Here is a 20,068-nt window from a genome sequence, read left to right as displayed (position 1 = left end):
TTATGTACTGCACTCTAACTCACTGTACTTTAAAATAAAACTATTAAAATGTTAAATTTCAGTTCATTACCTTCGTAAACGATACTTGCTATAACATAACTGACAAAAGTTTTTAGTTGGTGACTAGGTATGAACGAGTAATTCCCCTAAATTTGATCCAGTTGTCTCAGCAAATACATCCCTATCGACGAGGTAATACTGTATACGACGAGGTAATACGGCTCTCAACAGCTACTAATATATGAATGAAGAATCAAAAAAAGTTACACTTCACTAGCTAATCATAAGATAGCAGATATAAGCTAGTCTGTAATCAAGTCACAGAGGAGTTTAGGCTGGCGAAGGCAGATTACGAGAAATCTTTGGCAAAGGATGCTAAGAAAAACAGCAAGGATTTCTTTACTTGTATAAACTCTAAAAGGAAGGGGATGAATCAGATTGGTCCACTTGATATCGATGGTTCGACTGTTGATGATCCCGCTCAGATAGCAAACAAACAGAATGAGTATTTTGCATCTACATTCACACATTAGGAGTTATTAAGGATTGAAAATGCCAGAAGGTTATGAAATTGTAGCAGGATTCTTAATGACTTTGTAATAAGTGAGAGCAAAGTGGAGGAGAAATTGTTGAAGTTAAACATAAGAAAGTCACCGGGGATGGATGGGATCTATCCAGTTATATTAAAGGTGGCAAAGGAAGTAAGCAAACCTTTAGCCATAATTATGAGATCATCCTTGGACTCAGGGGAGGTCCCTGCGGACTGGAGATGTGCAAATGTATCCCCAATTCACAAAGGGGTATAAAAGGGTGACACAAGTAATTACAGACCAGTTAGTTTAACTTCTGTTCTGGGTAAAATAATGGAGTTCCTGGTTAAAGATGCATTGCAGAATCATCTAGACAAGACTGCAGCAATAATTCAGACACAAAATGGGTTTGTTAAGGGAAAGTCTTGCCTGACAAATTTGATTGGATATTATGATGTGGTTACAAAGGAACTGGATGCAAAAAATAATTTTGATATTATTTACTTGGATTTTAGGAAAGCTTTTGACTGTTGCGCATGGAAGACTACTGTACAAATTGGAGCAGAATTGTATTAAAGGTAAGTTGCTACAATGGATAAAAGGATGGTTGAGTGGGAGAAGACAGAGGGTGGTAATTAATGGGCACTGCTCTTCGTGGACTAATGTTTTAGTGGAGTTCCACAGGGTTTGGTTTTGGGTCCACTGTTGTTTTGTATATTTATCAATGATATTGATGAAGGTATATCAGGCTTAGTGTCCAAGTTTGCAGATAATACAAAGGTTGGCAGGGTTGTTAATGACAGTAATGGCAGTGTGCTACTGCAACAGGATCTAGAAAATTTGGGAAGATTGGCTGAGAAGTGGCAACTGAAGTTTAACATTAGCATTAGTAGAGGCATTTGATGCAAGAAAGCAAGCTTATGCAGCATCAGCTAAAAAAAAAAAAAAAAAAAAAACCCACTTCCACTTCACCCCTCTGTTCGTTCAAAATACCTGTCCAGCTGAGCCTTAAACTTATTTAGGCTATCAACCTCCACCACAAGGGATGGCAGTCTGTTCCACCAACCAACCACCCGCTGGCTAAAGGCAAATTTCCGCACGTCTATCCTACATCTGTCTTTCCTCAATTTGAATTTATGCCCTCTCAGGTGATTTTTCTGAGCTAGAGGAAAAATCCCATCAGCATTGAGCATGCTTAAACCATTCAAGGCTTTATACACCTCTATCAGATCACCTCGCTGGTGCCTAGTCTCCAGACACTGTAATTTGCAAAACTTAAGCCTTTCTTCGTAAGAGCACCCCTTTGTTCCATTCACTAATCTTGTTGCCCTTCTCTGTACTCGTTCCAGCAGCTCTACATCCTTCTTGAAATGAGGCCTCCAGACCTGTATACAAAATGCAACATTGACAAATGCAAAGTACTGCATATGGGTAGAAGTAACCCCAGAGAAATGTAACAACTGGGTGGTACTATACTTAGGGTGGTAGAAAATGAAAAATACCTGGGAGTAATTGTGCAGTCAGATATGAAGTTTTCTGAGCAATGCAGACAGGCTGCCAGAGCAGGTCATGGGGTTTTGTCAATGTTATACAGGAATTTTGCTAGCGGGGAAAAGGAGGTGATTGTCCCCTCTGTATAAGGCAATGGTCAGGCCACACTTTGAATACTATGTACCGGGCTGGAGGCCTCATTTTAGGAAAGATGTAGATTGGGTTGAGTGTGTACAAAGAAGGACAACAAAGGGGGAATGAAGGGATCCTCTTAACAAGAGAGATTTAAGTTCTGCAAATTGCAGCGGCTGGAGACTAGGCACCTGCGAGGTGATCTGATTGAGCTGTATAAGTCTGTAAAAAAGGCTGTAAAAAAGAGCTGTAAAAAAAGCCGTGAAGTAGGGTTAAATTTGAAAGTGTCTGCAATTCTGCCCAGACACGATAGGAGGGAGTATATGATGAGAGCCTTGTCGATCAATTCGGCCCTGGAAAGATTGTGCAAGGCTCAAGGGGTAGAATTTTTTTCAGCCTGGAATGTACTTGTTAACAGGAGAGATTGCTTCTACAGGGATGGGATACACTTAAATAGAAAGGGTGCAAGAATATTTGCTGATGCTATCGAGGCAGTGTTAGGTGGGTCGGAAAACTGCTAGCTTGGGGGGAGACAAAGACTAATGGATTAACAGTAGCCACTGGCAGAGGTGAAAGAGATTCTTGCACTGCTTCTATTGGAATGAGCAGAAGCCTGAAAAACAAGATGCAGGATATTTCAGAGACTGCTGGAAGTCATTGTGATACAAGTAAACACATGGGTTGTGTTAGGGTAGCTAAGAATAGAAACAAGTGCAGGTATACTTGCGTGTACACCAATGCTAGGAGTTTAGTAAATAAATTTGATGAATTTGAGGTATTGCTCAAAACATCAAAGGCAGATATTGTTGGGATATCAGAGACGTGGTGTCACACAGATATAAGGAATGCAGAACTGGAATTTGGGGAGTACAATGTGTATAGAAAGGATAGACAGGACAGGAGGGGAGGAGGGGTTATGCTATTAGTTAAAAAACACATAAAATCCAAGGAAGTGAAGCCAGTCGACATTGATGGACAGGGCAGTGTCGAGTCAGTTTGGTGTGACATAAACATAGGTAAATCAAAATTGAGAGTAGGAGTGTGCTATAGGCCTAATGACTCTGATGAGTATAATAAGATACTATACAGGGAAATAGAATGGGCCAGTAAATCAGAGAGTCTTATAATGGGGGATTTTAATTTCCCAGATATTGACTGGAATTTGTGGGTTGGTCACTCACACACTAGCAGGGCTTTTGTGGATTTATTGGATGATTGTTTTCTACACCAGCATGTTCGGGAGGCAACTAGAGGGAGTAATACTCTTGATCTGATTATCAGTAGTGATTCTTCATGCATTAGGAATCTGCAGATAAAAGGAACCACTGGGTGGCAGTGATCACAGTGTGCTGAAGTGGGATTTACTCAAGGAGGTAACTACCATCAGAGGCAAAGGGAGGGGTTTTTGCTTTCGTAAAGGCGACTATGATGGTCTGAGACAGTATTTAAATTCTATACAGTGGGACCAACTGATGATGTTACCAACAGCAAATTCAAAATGGGAAGCATTCAAGGAACTAATCTTGGAAGCTACCAGGCTTTACATACCAACCGAGAAATATTGTTCAAGGTTCAGGCCTAAATGGTTGTCAGATGAACTAATGAGACATATGGCAGAGAAGAAAAATGCATGGGATACATACAAATTAATAGGTGACATGGAAGCCTATGATAGATATAAGTTGGTCTGTAACCAAGTCACAAAGGAGATTAGGCAGGCAAAGGCAGACAACGAAAAATCCTTGGCAAAGGATGCAAAGAAAAACAGAAAAGAGTTCTTTACCTATTTAAACTCAAGAAGGAAAGGGATGAATCAGATTGGTCCACTGGATGTTGATGGTTCAACAGTTGAGGATCCTGCTCAGGTGGCTAACAATCTAAATGAGTATTTTGCATCTACATTCACACATGAGGAGTTATTCAGGAAGGGGAATGTCGTAGGTGAAGTAAACATTGGCAGTGAGCTAGATTATTTTCTAATAACTGAGAGGAAAGTGGAGGAGAAATTGCTGAGGATAAACATAAAAAAGGCACCAGGGGTGGATGGGATCTATCCAGTTATATTAAAGGAGGCAGCAAAGGAAGTAAGCAAACCCCTAGCCATAATTATGAGAGCTTCTTTGGACTCAGGGGAGGTACCCATGGACTGGAGATGTGCAAATGTAACCCCAATTCACAAAGGAGGATCAAAGGCTGACACAAGTAATTATAGACCTGTTAGTTTAACTTCGGTTCCAGGAAAATTAATGGAGGCACTGGTTAAAGAATCACTGCAGGATCATCTGGACAAGAATTCAGTTATAGCTCAGACACAGCATGGTTTTGTTAAGGGCAGGTCTTGTCTGACCAATTTGATTGGATACTATGATGTAGTCACAAAAGAACTGGATGCAGGGAATAACTTTGATATTATATATTTGGATCTTAGAAAGGCTTTTGATACTGTTGCGCATGGAAGACTGCTGCACAAATTGGAGAAGTGTGGCATTGGAGGCAAATTGCTGCTATGGATAAAGGGATGGTTGAGTGGCAGAAGACAGAGAGTGGTAATCAATGGACACTGCTCAACGTGGACTAATGTTATTAGTGGAGTTCCTCAGGGTTCGGTGTTGGGTCCATTGTTGTTTTCAGTATTTATAAATGATATTGATGATGGTGTATCAGGCTTAATGTCCAAGTTTGCAGACAATACCAAGGTTGGCAGGGTTGTTAAGGACACTACTGATACTATGCTGCTGCAACAGGATCTGGAAAGGTTGAGCAGATGGGCTGAGAGGTGGCAAATCAAGTTTAACATTGACAAATGTAAAGTACTACATATGGGAAACAGTAACCCCAGATCAACGTATCAACTCTGTGGTGCTACGCTGACAGTGGTAGAGAATGAAAAGGACCTGGGGGTAATTGTGCAGGCAGATATGAAGTTCTCTGAGCAGTGCAGACGAGCTGCAAGAGTAGCTCATGGTGTCTTGTCAATGATATACAGGAATTTTTCTAGCAGGGATAAGGATGTGATTATTCCCTTGTATAAGGCATTGGTCAGGCCACACCTTGAGTACTGTATACAGGTCTGGAGGCCTCATTTCAAGAAGGATGTAGAGCTGCTCGAACGAGTACAGAGAAGGGCAACAAGATTAGTGAATGGAACAAAGGGTTGCTCTTACGAAGAAAGGCTTAAGTTTTGCAAATTACAGAGCCTGGAGACTAGGCATCGGCGAGGTGATCTGATAGAGGTGTATAAGGCTTTGAATGGCTTGAGCATGCTCAATGCCGATGGGATTCTTCCTCTTGCTCAGAATAATCACCTGAGAGGGCATAAATTCAAATTGAGGAAGGACGGATGTCGGATAGATGTGCGGAAATTGGCCTTTAGCCAGCGGGCAGTTGGTTTGTGGAATAGACTCCCATCGCTTGTTGTTGAAGTTGATAGCCTAAATAAATTTAAGGCTCAGCTGGACAGGTATTTCGAACGAACGGAGGGGTGAAATGGGAGTAGTGGTTGTTTTTTTTTTTTTTTTTTTGGCTGATGCTGAATAAGCTTGCTTTCTTGCATCATATGCCTCTACTAATGCTAATGCTAAGTCCTTGAATGGGTTGAGTACGCTGAATTCTGATGGGATTCTTCCACTTGTTCAGATTACGAACTTAAGGGGGCATAAATTCAAATTGAGCTGTAGAATAGATGTGTGGAAATTTGCCTTTAGCCAGCGGGTGGTTAATTTCTGAAATAAACTTTCATCTGTCCTTGTGGAAGTTGATAGGATAAATAAATTTAAGGAGGAACTCGACAAATATTTAGAGGGATTGGTTGTGTGAATTTTTTTTTGGCTGATGCTACATAAGCTCATACGCTTGCTTTCTTGCATCACATGCCACTATTACTATTAATATTTTTAAAAATTGCTTCTTTTGTTAAGTATTGAGCTATTTATTGGATGTCTAAATTAATTTTAAGAAACGTGTAGTATGAATACATTGATATCTATAGTCGTTTGCTGAGCGGCTCAAGTTAAAAACCAACAAATTCTGAGTCAACAGATAAAGACTACATTTACAGAACAATTAATTATCAAGAAGAATAGCGCTTTGATAAGTGTTTGGCTGCCTGTTATTTTTATGTTAGTTTATTATGACAAGAATTTCTTTATTTGTATTTTATTTATTCAAATTATGCTTAGATTCTACATCATTTCTGCCGCCCGTGTTCATCGCACACTCAAACACAGGATTGGTGCGGCCCTGTCTTCAAGTAATAAAAGGTTGCAGTTTGTTTCTGGGCTGAAAATGGTAGGTGCGGATATAACTACCAGCACAGCTCATCTGCTGCCATTAGGCGTTCCTAGCCATGCTCCCTTGCATGGTCCTTTGCTTCCCCTCCCCGGGTGGGACAGAGAGGTTACCTCTGATCTCCTCTTGTATATGTGTAGTATTCACACAATTTCGGATTTTTATGAGTTCAAGGGTACTTGAAGTGTTTCTTGAATTACATTCTTCATTATATTTGTAGTTTCATATACAGATCCACAGCAGTGAGCTTTCTGTAAGTTTTCTCATGGCAGTACCTGTTCAGGTCTATTTTGAAGTCTCTCAAGAGCTCCAGAGTATTGGCAGTAAACAGCTGCCTCAATCCGTCCATGTTATAGAGAGCGCTACAAAGACAATGAAGGTATTGGAGGTGGGCTCTAGGGGGGTCCTGACCACAAGATTTTAAATTTGAGGGCATCTAAACTCCCAGTCAGAACTTGTGCTAGAGTGCAGATGTTACATAATGTGACCATCTGAATCCACAGAGCTGTGTTCAAGTTTGCGTATAGTATGGATTTTGAAATTGCAAAGGACTTCTTTGCAATCCTATTCAACCACCGGAGCAACCAGTATTCCAGGCTGAGAAATTTCCTAATATAAGTATTTGGGGCAGAGGACCAAATTGTTGAAACATATAAGGATACAGGAACAATACACGTTTGGATATATTGAGTCACTAGTTGCTAGTTTTGAATCCCAGTTATCTGCTGTCTTACAGCCCATACGGCACCAAGAGTTTTTGTTCTCGTGTTCTGAAAGTGCCTTTGGAAGGTAAGGCCCTCATTCCATGTCACTTCTAGGTCGATGTATGAGCTGACTTTGTTTAGTAGTAATAGTGCAGGTAACCCTGCACTATTACTACTAAACTATTAGCTCTGTTTACAATGGGATTCTGTTCCTGAAGGAACTGTTGCAAAAAAAAATTATGTAAAATGAACGTAATTATATAATGTAAGTCAATGAGTTACGTTCCAGGTCCCTCTCAAAATTGATATAAGCAATATATTATATTTAAAGCTCTGAATGAATGCTATGAATGTAAAAGCATTATTTTTATGAATATAAATCAGTTAAATGTAATACAATATAAAATAACCAAACTAAATGTAATTAAATAAAAAAATTAAATTTTGTACATTTACTTTGATATATTCGAATCCCAGACTGAAAGTTTTTGTTTGTGCCAGTGTAAGGCCCCTGCATTGATCTTTTTTTAACAGTGGCGTAATGCAGAGATTTTACTTCTCTGATCAGCAGTGAAACTAGAATAAGTAAGTCCCAATGCAAACTTTAGTGTGGGCCCTCCTGAAAATATTTGTTTTGGTAAAAATAAAAAAAAATTAATAATACAACGGTCAACATGTTGTTGTTTGGTTTTTAGGAGCATTAGCAACTAAGGCCATATTGCTCCGGGATATGTGATGGTCATTCCCTGACCTTTCCGCATCCTCCATATTTGGTGGTGACCCTGGTCTAATCAAGAAGCGTGTGCTATGCACTGCTGCTCCTTCCCACCTGGCTATGGAGGTGGCGCCTACGGTCAACATGATTCTCAGTAATATTATAGGTGCAATAGTAATACTATACTCAATAATATTCACCCCCAATAAATGGGCCCCTATTTGACTTTGGCCCCTGCAGTCATAAATCCTTAAAAATTGCTCTGGAAGCAGCAGCTATGCTAATACCATTTTGCCTCTATTCACTGCAGTTTCGCTGTGCTGTGCAGCTAGCTAACAATAAACATGCTTTGTGTGAAAAAAATTATTGTTCATAGACAGTAAATTTTATCATAAACATAACTGAAAAAATTACATTTTTACTCAATTAATTTTTTTCTGTTTTGGGCCAGAAGGCAGTGGACCCCCTTTTAGCATGGGCCCCAATGCACTGCATTGGCAAAGTTATGCCACTGTCTCTGATGAAGTCCCTGATTGAGGATCTTTCCTTTCTTTTTGAAGAAAGCATGCTATGTTGCCTGTCAAGATTTCCTCTTTCTTTCTTCAAGAAGCTCAGAATAAGGGCTAATGGATACAATCATGCCCCTTTTTGCTTTCACACTTTGCTCCCAGTCATGATCAATCTCATAGAGCTCATCGGTGAGGGTCTACATGGTTGAAAGGATGCATGTAGATCGTTTGTATTCATAGATTTTAGAGGAGGCTTCTTTTCTTTCTCCTCCTTCTGTTGGCCTAGTTCTTTAGCCAATTCTTCCAAGTCTTCATTGAAAAGCTGCTGGCCATGGCTATCGGAACTCTCTGTTACATCTTCAGCTGTAACCTCATTCAATCCTGCCTCTTGCATCAGGCTGCTAACTTCTTCAAAGGTGTTCTCCATTGGCTCTAATCCTGTGAAGTCTTGTGCATAAATTGTGGGAGACATTTACACTACACTCCATTCAAACAATTTCACTGACATTTCCTCCCAAGCTGCGTTGATGTTATTAATGCCCTTCAAAATGTTGAATGAGCACCAGTAATCCTTGATAGTTTTTTTATGACCTGTCCAAAACTCTCACCATTTCCATGACAGTTTGGCAGAGGTAATAAGCTTTAAAGGTTGCTATTACCCCCTGGTCAATTGGCTTCAAAACTGAAGTGGTGTTTGGTGGCATGTAAACAATATTGACGTCCAGAGATGTGCTGACTTTAGCAAGGTTTGCATGATGTCCGGGGGCTTTATCCAAGAGAAGTAGAGCCGTGGCTGGTAACTCATTCTCTTGAAAGTAATGGAGCATAGTAGGGCAAAAATAGTTTGTTTACCAATCCAAGAAGATTTCTTTTGTCAGCCAAGCCCTCCTGTTCCATTTCCAGTAGGCTGGCAATATGGCTTTGTTTAGGCCCTTGAGAGCACATGGTGTCTGTGAATGGTACACCAACATTGGTTTTAATTTTAAAGTTCCAGAGACATTTGCATCCAGCGGAAGTGTTAGCCTGTCTTTTGCAGCCTTAAAACTTGGCGCGGACTGCTCTTCATGGGCAACGAAGGTTTGTGATGGCAATTTCTTTCAATAAAGCCCAGTCTCATCAACATTAAAAATGAGATCAGGAGGATAATTACCCTCCTCTACAATGGCTTGAAATTGCAGGAAATGCTGCAGCTGCTTCAGCATCTGCACTTAAAGCCTCGCCACCTAATTTCACACAGTGACAGTTACTTTGAGATTTAAATTGCATGAACCATCCTTTGCTACCTAAAAATGTCTCATCACCACCCTCTTTTTTTTTTAGGATCTTCGAAACTCAATTTTGCTTTATCAGTAATAACAGCTTGAGTCAGTGGAATGTTTTTTTTTATTTAAGTCATCCACCCACAATGACAATAATATCTCCATTTTTTTCTAAAAGTTTACTTCAGCTATTACTGACTTGCATGCACTTACTGTTGTAGCATGTTGCATTGACTTTTATTTTATCAGCATTTTTCATTATGGTACTCACAGTCAATGGAGGGAATTTCATACTTCTACACACATTAGGACGTGTTAGACCATCTTCCATTCTACGAATTATCTCCATCTTTTTTCCAATGTGATAGATCTATGTGACTTTTTAGCGACATTTTCACATTCACTTGGCTTTACTGCACTTCTCTTACTAGACATGGTGGCTCCTATTTTATTAATTTAATCAACAATTTTTAATTAAAACTCACAAATTGACATTGTACAATAGTGGCCTAACAATAGTATACCAATAAGTGAACTGAGTGTTCCTCTCCTCTTATTTCCAGCCACTTCATCCCTGATTGGCTTAGATGGTAGTTAGGGATAGCTTTCATCTCTGATTGAATGTGTTTCTTTACATCATATCCAGTTATATTTGCTCATTTTTGAAATTTTTTAATAGCTTTCTGATATTTTTGGCCTTCTAACCTTCAAAACCGTGGTTATTGTGAATCTTTGCAAAGCAAACCAGTGTAAACCGAGGGCTACCTGTAATAGCCATGTAGTGCAAGGAAGCTATAGGCTTTTGCTGCACTGACCAGAAAAAAAAAAGAGTAGATAAGAAAATACAAATTATTTGCTTCCCTCCTCACATAGGTAACTTTCCAGTTGACCTTTGAATTTATTCAAACTGTCAGCCTCAATTACTTGCTAAGGCAACCTGTTCCAGCAATCAGTGATTCACTGGCTAAAAGAAAACTTCTTACAATCTAGTCTAAACCTCTTCCCCTTTTATTTGAATTTATGCCCCTGAGTTCTGGAATTTTCTGTGACAGTGAAATTTCCACCTATATCCCATTCATTCTCCCTCAGAGCTTATAAACTTGTCAGATCACCTCCGAAATTTCTGGTTTCCAAGCTCTGTAGCCTGCATACATGGAGTCTTTCCTTATAGGGTTGCGGAGCAATATAGCCTTAGTTGCTAATGCTCCTAAAAACCAAATAACAAACAAACAAACTTATAGGGTCACCCTTTTGCTGATCTCACCATGCATGTAGCCTGTCTTTGACCCTTCCAAGAAGCTATTGACAATTAATTAATTAAATGTATTGATCTTATTAATTTAAAATATCATGCCCCAGACCAGAGCAGCAAAGCAACGGACACTAAGTGGCAGGAGTGCTGTGACTCAGCAGAGAACTGAGGGAGGCAATTCTCCAGCGCATCACAGCCTGAAAAAATGTGCAACTTGTGAAATGTTTGCCGAACTCTCTGGAACAGAACATGATCTGGCCAAGGAGGATGTCTGTGTGTGCCAGGTGCAGAGAGTGTCTAGAAATTAGGCATCAACTCAGCATTCTACTGGGCGTCTATGAGAGCTTGAGGTGTAGGGTAGATTCCCTCGAAGAAATTAATATGAGGGGCCTGTCAAGCTCTCAGCTGCCCAACTCAACGCCAGAGCTCACTCCTGGGCATCAGGCAACACAGCGGCAATCTCCAAGGCAGAATGCGCTGGTCCCAAAGGAACTAGTTATTGTTGGTGACTCTATTGTCAGGGAGACGGGGAATATATTGTGTAAAAAGGATAGATGGAACAGGACCAGGGTATGTCTGCCAGGAGCAAAAGTTGATGACGTTGTAAAGCATATGTCATCTTTTAAGAGCACAAAAGGTGCTATTGTTGTACAGGTTGGCACGAATGACATTAAGAGTAGGAGATCTGCAGATTTAGTTAATAAGTACAAGTCAATGTTGCAAAAAAGTCGTGAGTTAGGGTTAAATTTGAAAGCGTCTGCAATTCTGCCCAGACATGATCGGAGGGAGTACATGATGAGAGCCTTGTCAATCAATTTGGCCCTGGAGGAAATGTGCAAGGCTCAAGGGGTAAAATTTTTTTTAACGTGGTCTGTGCTTGTTAACAGGAGAGACTGCTTCTACAGGGATGGGATACACTTAAATATAAAGGGTGCAAGAATATTTGCTGATGGTATCGAGGCAGTGTTAGGTGGGTTGGAAAACTGCTAGCTTGGGGGATTCACAGACTAAAAGGTTAAAAGTAGCCACAGACAGAGGTGAAGGTGATTCTTGCACAACTTCTATTAGAATAAGTAGCGACCGGGAGCGAGGGGTGCTGGGGTTTTCAGGGACTGATGGCAGTCATTGTGAAACACATGGGTATATGGGATGTGTTAGGGTAACTAGGAATAGGTGCATGTATGCTTGCATGTATACCAATGCTAGAAGTATAGTAAATAAACTTGATGAATTTGAGGTGTTGGTCAAGAGATCAAAGGTGGATAATGTTGGGATATCAGAGATGTGGTGTCACACAGATATTAGGAATGCAGAATTGGAATTTGGGGAGTACAATGTGTACAGACAGGATAGGAAGGGAGGAGGTGTTATGCTGTTAATTAAGAAAAACATAAAATCAAAAGAAGTGCATCCAGTTGATATAGATGAACAGTACACTGTTGAGTCAGTTGGGTGTGACATAAGCACTGCGAAAGCAAAAATAAGAGTAGGCGTGTGTTATAGGCTTAATGACTCGAATGAGTACAATGAACAATTGTACAGAGAAATAGAGTGGGCTAGTAAATCAGAATGTCTTATAAAGGGGGATTTTAACTTCCCAGATATTGACCGGAACTTGTGGGTTGGTCACTCACACACTAGTAAGACTTTTGTGGATTTATTGGATGATTGTTTTCTGCAGCAGCATGTTTGAGAGGCAACCAGAGAGGGTAATACTCTTGATCTAGTTATCAGCAGTGATCATTCGTGTATTAAGAATTTGCAGATAAAGGAGCCACTAGGTTGCAGTGATCACAGTGTACTGATGTGGGATTTACTTAAAGATATAATTACCATCAGGAGTAAAGGAAAGGGTTTTTGCTTCCGTAAAGGTGAGTACAGTGGTCTCAGACAGTTTTAAATTCTGTACAGTGGGATCAACTGACGATGTTACCAACAGTAAATTCTAAGTGTGGGAAGCATTCAAGCAATTAATCATGGAAGCTACTAAAAGTTTCGTACCTATTAAGAAATATTTTTCAAGGTTTAGGCCTAAATGGTTATCAAATGAACTAATGAGACTCGTGACAGAGAAGAAAAATGCATGGGATGCATATAAATTAACAAGCGACTTAGAAGCCTATGGCAGATATAAGCTAGTCTGTAATCAGATCACAAAGGAGGTTAGACAGGCGAAGGCAGTTTACAAGAAATCTTTGGCAAAAGATGCTAAGAAAAACAGCAAAGATTTCTTTACTTATAAAAACTCTAAAAGGAAGGGGATGAATCTGATTGGTCCACTTGATATCGATGGTTCGACTGTTGATGATCCTGCTCAGATAGCAAACAAACTGAATGATTATTTTGCATCTACATTCACACATGAGGAGTTATTAAGGTTTGAAAATGGCAGAAGGTTATCAAATTGTAGCAGGGTGCTTAATGATTTTGTAATAACTGAGAATAAAGTGGAGGAGAAATTGCTGAAGTTAAATATATGAAAGGCACCTGGGTTGGATGGGATCTATCCAGTTATATTAAAGGAGGCAGCAAAGCAACTAAGCAAACCCTTAGCCATAATTATGAGAGCATCCTTGGACTCAGGGGAGCTCCCCATGGACTGGAGATGTGCAAATGTATCCCAAATTCATAAGGGGATCGAAGGGTGACATGAGTAATTACAGACGAGTTAGTATAATTTCTGTTCAGGTAAAATAATGGAGTCACTGGTTAAAGATGCATTGCAGGATCATCTAGACAAGACTGCAGCAATAATTCAGACACAGCATGGGTTTGTTAAGAGAAAGTCTTGTCTGACAAATTTGATAGGATATTATGATGTGGTTACAAAGGAACTGGATGCAAAAAATAATTTTGATATATATTTGGATTTCAGGAAAACTTTTGACACTGTTACGCTTGGAAGACTATTGTACAAATTAGAGCAGAATGGTAGTAAGGGTAAGTTGCTACAATGGATAAAAGGATGATTGAGTGGGAGAAGACAGAGGGAGGTAATTAATGGGTGCTGCTCTTCGTGGACTTATGTTATTAGTGGAGTCCCACAGGGTTCGGTGTTGGGTCCTCTGTTGTTTTGTAAATTTTTATCAATGATATTGATGACGGTATATCAGGCTTAGTGTCAAAGTTTGCAGATGATACAAAGGTTGGCAGTCTAGATAATTTGGGCAGATGGGCTAAGAAGTGGCAACTGAAGTTTAACCTTGACAAATGCAAAGTACTGCCCATGGGTAGAAGTAACCCCAGAGAAACGTACCAACTGTGTGGTACACTTAAGGTGGTAGAAAATGAAAAAGACCTGGGAGTAATTGTGCAGTCAGATATGAAGTTTTCTGAGCAATGCAGACAGGCTGCCAGGGCAGGTCATGGGGTTTTGTCAATGATATATAGGAATTTTGCTAGCAGGAAAAAATAGGTGATTGTCCCTCTGTATAAGGCAATGGTCAGGTTATGCCTTGAGTACTGGGTACAGGTCTGGAGGCTTCATTTTAGGAAGTATGTATATTTGCTTGAGCATGTACTGAGAAGGGCAACAAGATTGGTGAGAGGAATACAGTGATTTTCTTACCAAGAGAGACTTAAGTTCTGCAAATTGCAGTGGCTGGAGACTAGGCACCTGCGCAGTGATCTGATTGAGGTGTATAAGGCCTTGAATGGGTTGAGCACGCTGAATTCTGATGGGATCCTTCTACTTGTTTAGATTACGAACCTAAGGGGACATAAATTCATATTAAGAAAAGGACATATGTAGAATAGATGTGCGGAAATTTGCCTTTAGCCAGCGGGTGGTTAAAATTCAGGTGGTAGATGACTTTCATCAACCTGTGAAATACCACCACTTTGCTTATTGGAGGCTTGAAGTGGTGAAACCCATGTTTAATCTCTAGAGCAAAGTTTCTGGTATCCCCCTCTCCCCATACTTCTCCTTCAACCCATGCACGGTACTAAGTACTATAGGTTTTGATACCTTTCGTGTTTTGGGTTCTCATAAAAAAAAAAAAAAAAAATTGCTGGAATCAACTTCCATAACGACAGATGGAAGTTTGTCGTTATGGAAGTTGATGGAAGTTATCTGTCGTTATGGAAGTTGATAGGTTGAATAAATTTAAGGAGGAACTGGACAGGCATTTGGAGGGAATGGTGTGATTTTTTTTTTTTTTTTTTTTTTTTTTTGGCTGATGCTGCATAAGCTCATACACTTGCTTTCTTGCATCACATGCCACTACTACTACTACTAGCTCAATGACTTTTTTCAGATGAGGTTTCCTACTTGAACACAGTATTCCAAATGTTGTCTTACAATTGCCTTATACAGTGGGACTATGACCTCCATAGCTAAATTTTTAGGATGAGATTTTGATTTATTGATATATGCATATATTTATGCATTAAAATTTTATTTGGTACTTCTATAAATAAATTTGTACTTTGCAGAGAAGCTACTAAAACAGCCTATGGGGGTTTCTCAATGAAATATAGGAACTTGCCAGCAGGAACAAAAATATGATTATCTCTTTGTTTAACACAATGATTAGGCTTAATTGGGTTTGAAATATAACCCGATAAAGGTTTGAAAACCTCATTTTTATAAAAGACAGAACCATTAGAAAGAGTGCAGATATGAGAAACGAGATTAGTTCGGTCACAAAAGAATATTCTTGCTAAGAAAGACTGCAGTTCTGTAAATTGCAGTCTCTGGGAATAGGCATCTGCAAGGTAACCTAATTGAAGTGTGTAAGGCTTAAAAAATGGCTAAGTTGTTGTTGTTATTTGGTTTTTAGGAGCATTAGTAACTAAGGCCATATTGCTCTGGGGATATGAGGTGGTCATTCCCCGATCTTTCCGCATCCTCCGTATTTGGTGGTCTAATCAAGAAGCGTGTGCTATGCACTGCCGCTCCTGCCCACCTGGCTACGGAGGTGCCAATGGCTAAGTAAACTGAATGTTGAGAGCATTTCAGATGTGTAGAAATTTGTATTCATCCAAAAAAGTAATCAATAATTCTATCTGCTGTTGTTGGAGGTGGGTAGTTAGAATTAGTTTCAGGAAGGTACAAACAAATTATTGAAAACAACGGGCCAATGAATTTTTTTCAGTTCTGGCTGGTGCTGTCTAAGCCTTGCTTCCTTCTGTCACCAATTCTAATAATGATAGATATTTAATAGGTCATACTTCCATACAGAGCCTCCATAGTCGAGTGGTCAGGAGTAGGTGTGCAGTAGCACACGCTCTTTGAGTAGACTGGGGTTGAAGCCCCTGACTACTAAATACGGTCGATCTATCAACCCGTACTAGACCAGCATGGCAGATTACGGTCCATTTCCCTCAACATGAATTATTGAGGAGGCTTCCATCCTGCAGTGGGTTGATAATGGCTGCAGTTTACTTTTTATTTTTTTTTGCTTTCGTACAATATTCACTTTATTGTCATGTATATGCATATTGCCTTAATATGACAGACATGAGCCCTTAGCAATGATTAGTAAGAACCAGTGAGAAACACAGTGTGATTGTCAAGCCATTGACTGGTCACCCTAAAGCTACAAAAAAAGTTGTGATTCATTCAATTGAATTTTTCCAAATAGTTAACAAATTAACTTTCAGGTGACTTTTCTGGTTTCTCTCCGGGAAACAATGAGCTGGCTGTTATTACTGACAAATTTCTCAGCCAACCAATCTTTTTCCCAACTGCAAAATGAAAACAATGGAAATGCTGTATAATCAATTGTTATAATAAACTTCTGGCTAGTTTTGCAGAGGTGGGTTATTTGAATAATTTTGTGGTTTAGACAAAATATTGGAAGGAATGGGTAAATAATTTTTTCCTTTTTTTTTTTTTTTTAAAGGAAGGAGGGTTCATTCCTTCTTGCAATCTTAAGAAAAGATTGCAAGATAAGCAGAAAAATGTTAAAACAGGAACACTAAATGCATGCTGCTTTATAGGATTGACCATGGAACCAGATGAAAAGAGTATTAAAAATGGGGTAATAACATATTAAAAATATCCAGAAAAACAAGGTGACTGACCCTAAACACATCTGACCTCACTGTAGCCCACATGCACTACAGTATCAAGTTTAATATCCCTATAATAAAGTATCAGTAAAAAAAAAAATTTTAATTTATCGAATTTATTTTCTTGTTTGTTCTAATAATTTGCCCAATTTTTCTTTGATGTTTTTAAAGAAATTTATTTAAATTAGCAATTAAATTTATATACTTAGTAATTTAATTAAACTACCCACTTCAATGCCCATTTAAACTTCAATAACCAGCTAAATTTCGATACCCATTTAAACTAGCCCCTTTTTACATGGCCTGACACCAAACCCTTTGGTATCCTACTCCAATATCAACACTTGTTGAAATAAATTCTTGATTAGTTTTGGATATTTCCTTAGCTGTATCATCAAGTGCTGTTGATGTATCACTTATAGGAGTACCATCCCTTCCTTTTAAACTTTTAAATGATGACAGTGAGTGCTTTGCTGGAGCATGACTAGAAATCTTACTCTTCCTCTTGCAGAGTTGTGGGAATTCCAAGAATGAAGAACCATTGTAATAAATAATAAGGGAAAATTTTTTTATTAGAATTTCAAAGTGATCAAACAGATGACACTTCATCTGTTTGATCACCCACATTTATTAATGTCATAATAAATGTCACCCACATTTATTTATTTGTGAGTGCACACCAGTATATAAAATTTTCATATCATGGATTTTTGCATGAGGATTAGCTAATATGACTCTAAAAAGTTTAAATCACAATGGAAAGTTATTTTATATTTACCATTATATATATATTTACAGGTTTAGAAGAAACAACGTCATGTTTTTATAATGGCATAGTGTATGAAAATGGTGAGGAATGGACTGTTGATGCTTGTACCACCTGCAAGTGTCTGTTAGGCAATTCAGTCTGTGAAACAGAACAGTGTCCGAGTATTGAATGTGAAACTCAGAAATATATTCCTCTTGGAAAATGTTGCCCAGTATGTGCTGGTAAGTTTAATTGAGCTTGTAAGAAAGTGTTTAATTTTTAATTTAAAAAGTTGTAAACAACGTGAATTCTGAAGTGCTTTTCATTGCTGATGTTAACTAGATTTCAGCAGACTTATTATTATTATTAGCTACATGGTGCAAGGAAGCCTGAGGCTTATGCTGCACCAGACAAAAAAAAAAAAAAAAAAAAATTTCCTGAGTTACCCCGAGAGAGAGAGAGAGAGAGAGAGAGAGAGAGAGAGAGAGAGAGAGAGAGAGAGAGAGAGAGTGAGAGTGAGTGAGTGAGTGAGTGAGTGAGTGTGTGTCAAAAGTAGAAGGGAATCACCAAGAAAGAGAAGAATGATGATATCCAGCTCAGGACCCTGGGTGTGCCAAGCCCATACTCACCAGCAGTGGTGGTGGATTTAGCACTTGAGAGGCCCCAGGCGCAATTGAATTTTGAGGGCCCCCCTCTAAATATTATCGGTACCACTATAGTGTGCATTCTACATGCACGTTTTTACTATAGCACGTGCTCTAGATTTGGTGTTGCGGTTTTAATCATTTTGGTTGCACAATTCTTTCATACATATTTTAACTAATGATTAAATGAAAAAATGGCACAACTAAGCATTAATGATAATACGTATTCTACTTCAGATTCACTTAGTTCGCATAGATATTTCATATAATATGTAGGGATATTCGCATAAGAGTTTACTAATTTCTCATCTTAAATTATAGTTTTATTCAGTAACCGTAATAATGATGAGTGTAAAAATTAAAAATGAAGCAATTTTATTTTTTTTTGAGACCTGAGATTTGAGGCCCCCTCTATTTAAGAGGCTCCAGGCGCATGCCTCGTGCGCCTGTGCGGAAATCCACCACTGCTCACCAGACTTGCATCATATACAACCCCAGGGGCTCACGTCTGGTGAGTATGGGCTTGGCACACCCAGGGTCCTGAGCCAGATATCATTATTCTTCTCTTTGTTGGTGATTCCCTTTTATCTCTCTCTCTCTCTCTCTCTCGGGGTAGTTCAGAAATTTTTTTTTTTTTGGCTGGTGTAGCATAAGCCTCAGGCTTCCTTGTACCCTATGGCTAATAATAATAATAATAATAATATTTGGATTGTACCAATGCCCCTTGCCTTCAGGCACCTAGCGAGGAACTGTAAATTCAAGGCTGTGTGTGGTCATTGTGCTGGAGAAGGCCACTTTTTCAAGGAGTGTCCCAAGAAGGCCGAGAAGCCTACTTATGTTAACTGTAAAAAGCGGGGTAACGTCTCTGACCATTCTGTTCGTAGTAGAGATTGTCTCATCTACAAGAGTTATTTAGAACAGATAAAGAGTAAGGTTGTTTATGGATAGTACACCCATAACAGCTTTTAATGAAGGGTTCAGCGTAATACAAATCAACGGTCAGAGATCGTATCCAGTGGCTCTGCAGTTGGCTGAACACTCCAGGAAAGAAAAATGTGACTGTATCCTTTTGCAAGAGCCATATACGGCGAATGATAAGGTTTGCGGATATCCCTTAGATTATAGGGTTGTTCAGTCTGGTCAGGGTTGTCAGGCTGCAATAGTAGTCTGCAACAGAGATCTGGTGGTTATTCAGTTGCAGAAATTGTGCTCCATGCACTGTGTTTATGCAGAGATCATTGGCTGATTTGGCAGAATGTACTTGGTTAGTATTTATGCCCAGTATCGGGAAGAACCACAGGCCTATCTGCGGTACATAGATGAATTGTGTACTGTGTTAGCAGGAAAGAAAATATTAATAGGCATAGATGCCAATTCCAAGTCAGTAAGCTGGGGTAGTATAAATTCCGACTATAGAGGACTACTCTTTGAAGATTGTATACTGGCGAACAGACTCGTGATCCTAAATGTCCCTAATCAACCCTGTACCTTTTCTACACTGCAAGGTGAGTCTAACATCGATATTACACTATGCACTGGTAATTTAGTGAATGAAGTGGTCTGTGGAGACCGATTGGTTGACTAGTGATCACCGGGTCTTACGATGTGAGATCTGTCCTTTTGAATGCAGAACTGTCATTTGTGGTGAGTACCGCTGACTGGAGAAGGTTTGTCAGTCTTAAATGACGTAACTGGCGATGAGACCTGGAGACAATGTTGCCGTTGTAGCCTGGTGGCCCAAAGAGTTTCTTTAATGAGTGAGCTTTTTCAGAAGGCTTATTG

At 39.3% G+C, this 20,068-nt stretch overlaps 1 protein-coding gene across 1 annotated transcript in view; it reads left to right on the top strand.

The window, feature by feature from the left end:
• Positions 1 to 20,068, top strand: part of LOC150090808 (uncharacterized) — a 791,939-nt gene that overhangs the window by 39,208 nt on the left and 732,663 nt on the right. Inside the window, exon 2 of the mRNA XM_090372970.1 lies at positions 17,693 to 17,884. Coding sequence (XP_090229096.1) covers positions 17,693 to 17,884 — 192 coding nt within the window. The remainder of the gene's footprint in view (positions 1 to 17,692; positions 17,885 to 20,068) is intronic.

This window comes from Mastigoproctus giganteus, chromosome 1 (assembly GCF_048544385.1).
Source record: "Mastigoproctus giganteus isolate SK-2022 chromosome 1, ASM4854438v1, whole genome shotgun sequence".
NCBI lineage: Eukaryota > Metazoa > Arthropoda > Arachnida > Uropygi > Thelyphonidae > Mastigoproctus > Mastigoproctus giganteus.
Note: the sequence above shows the minus strand (reverse complement) of the source record. Positions and strands in the feature narration are given on the sequence as shown.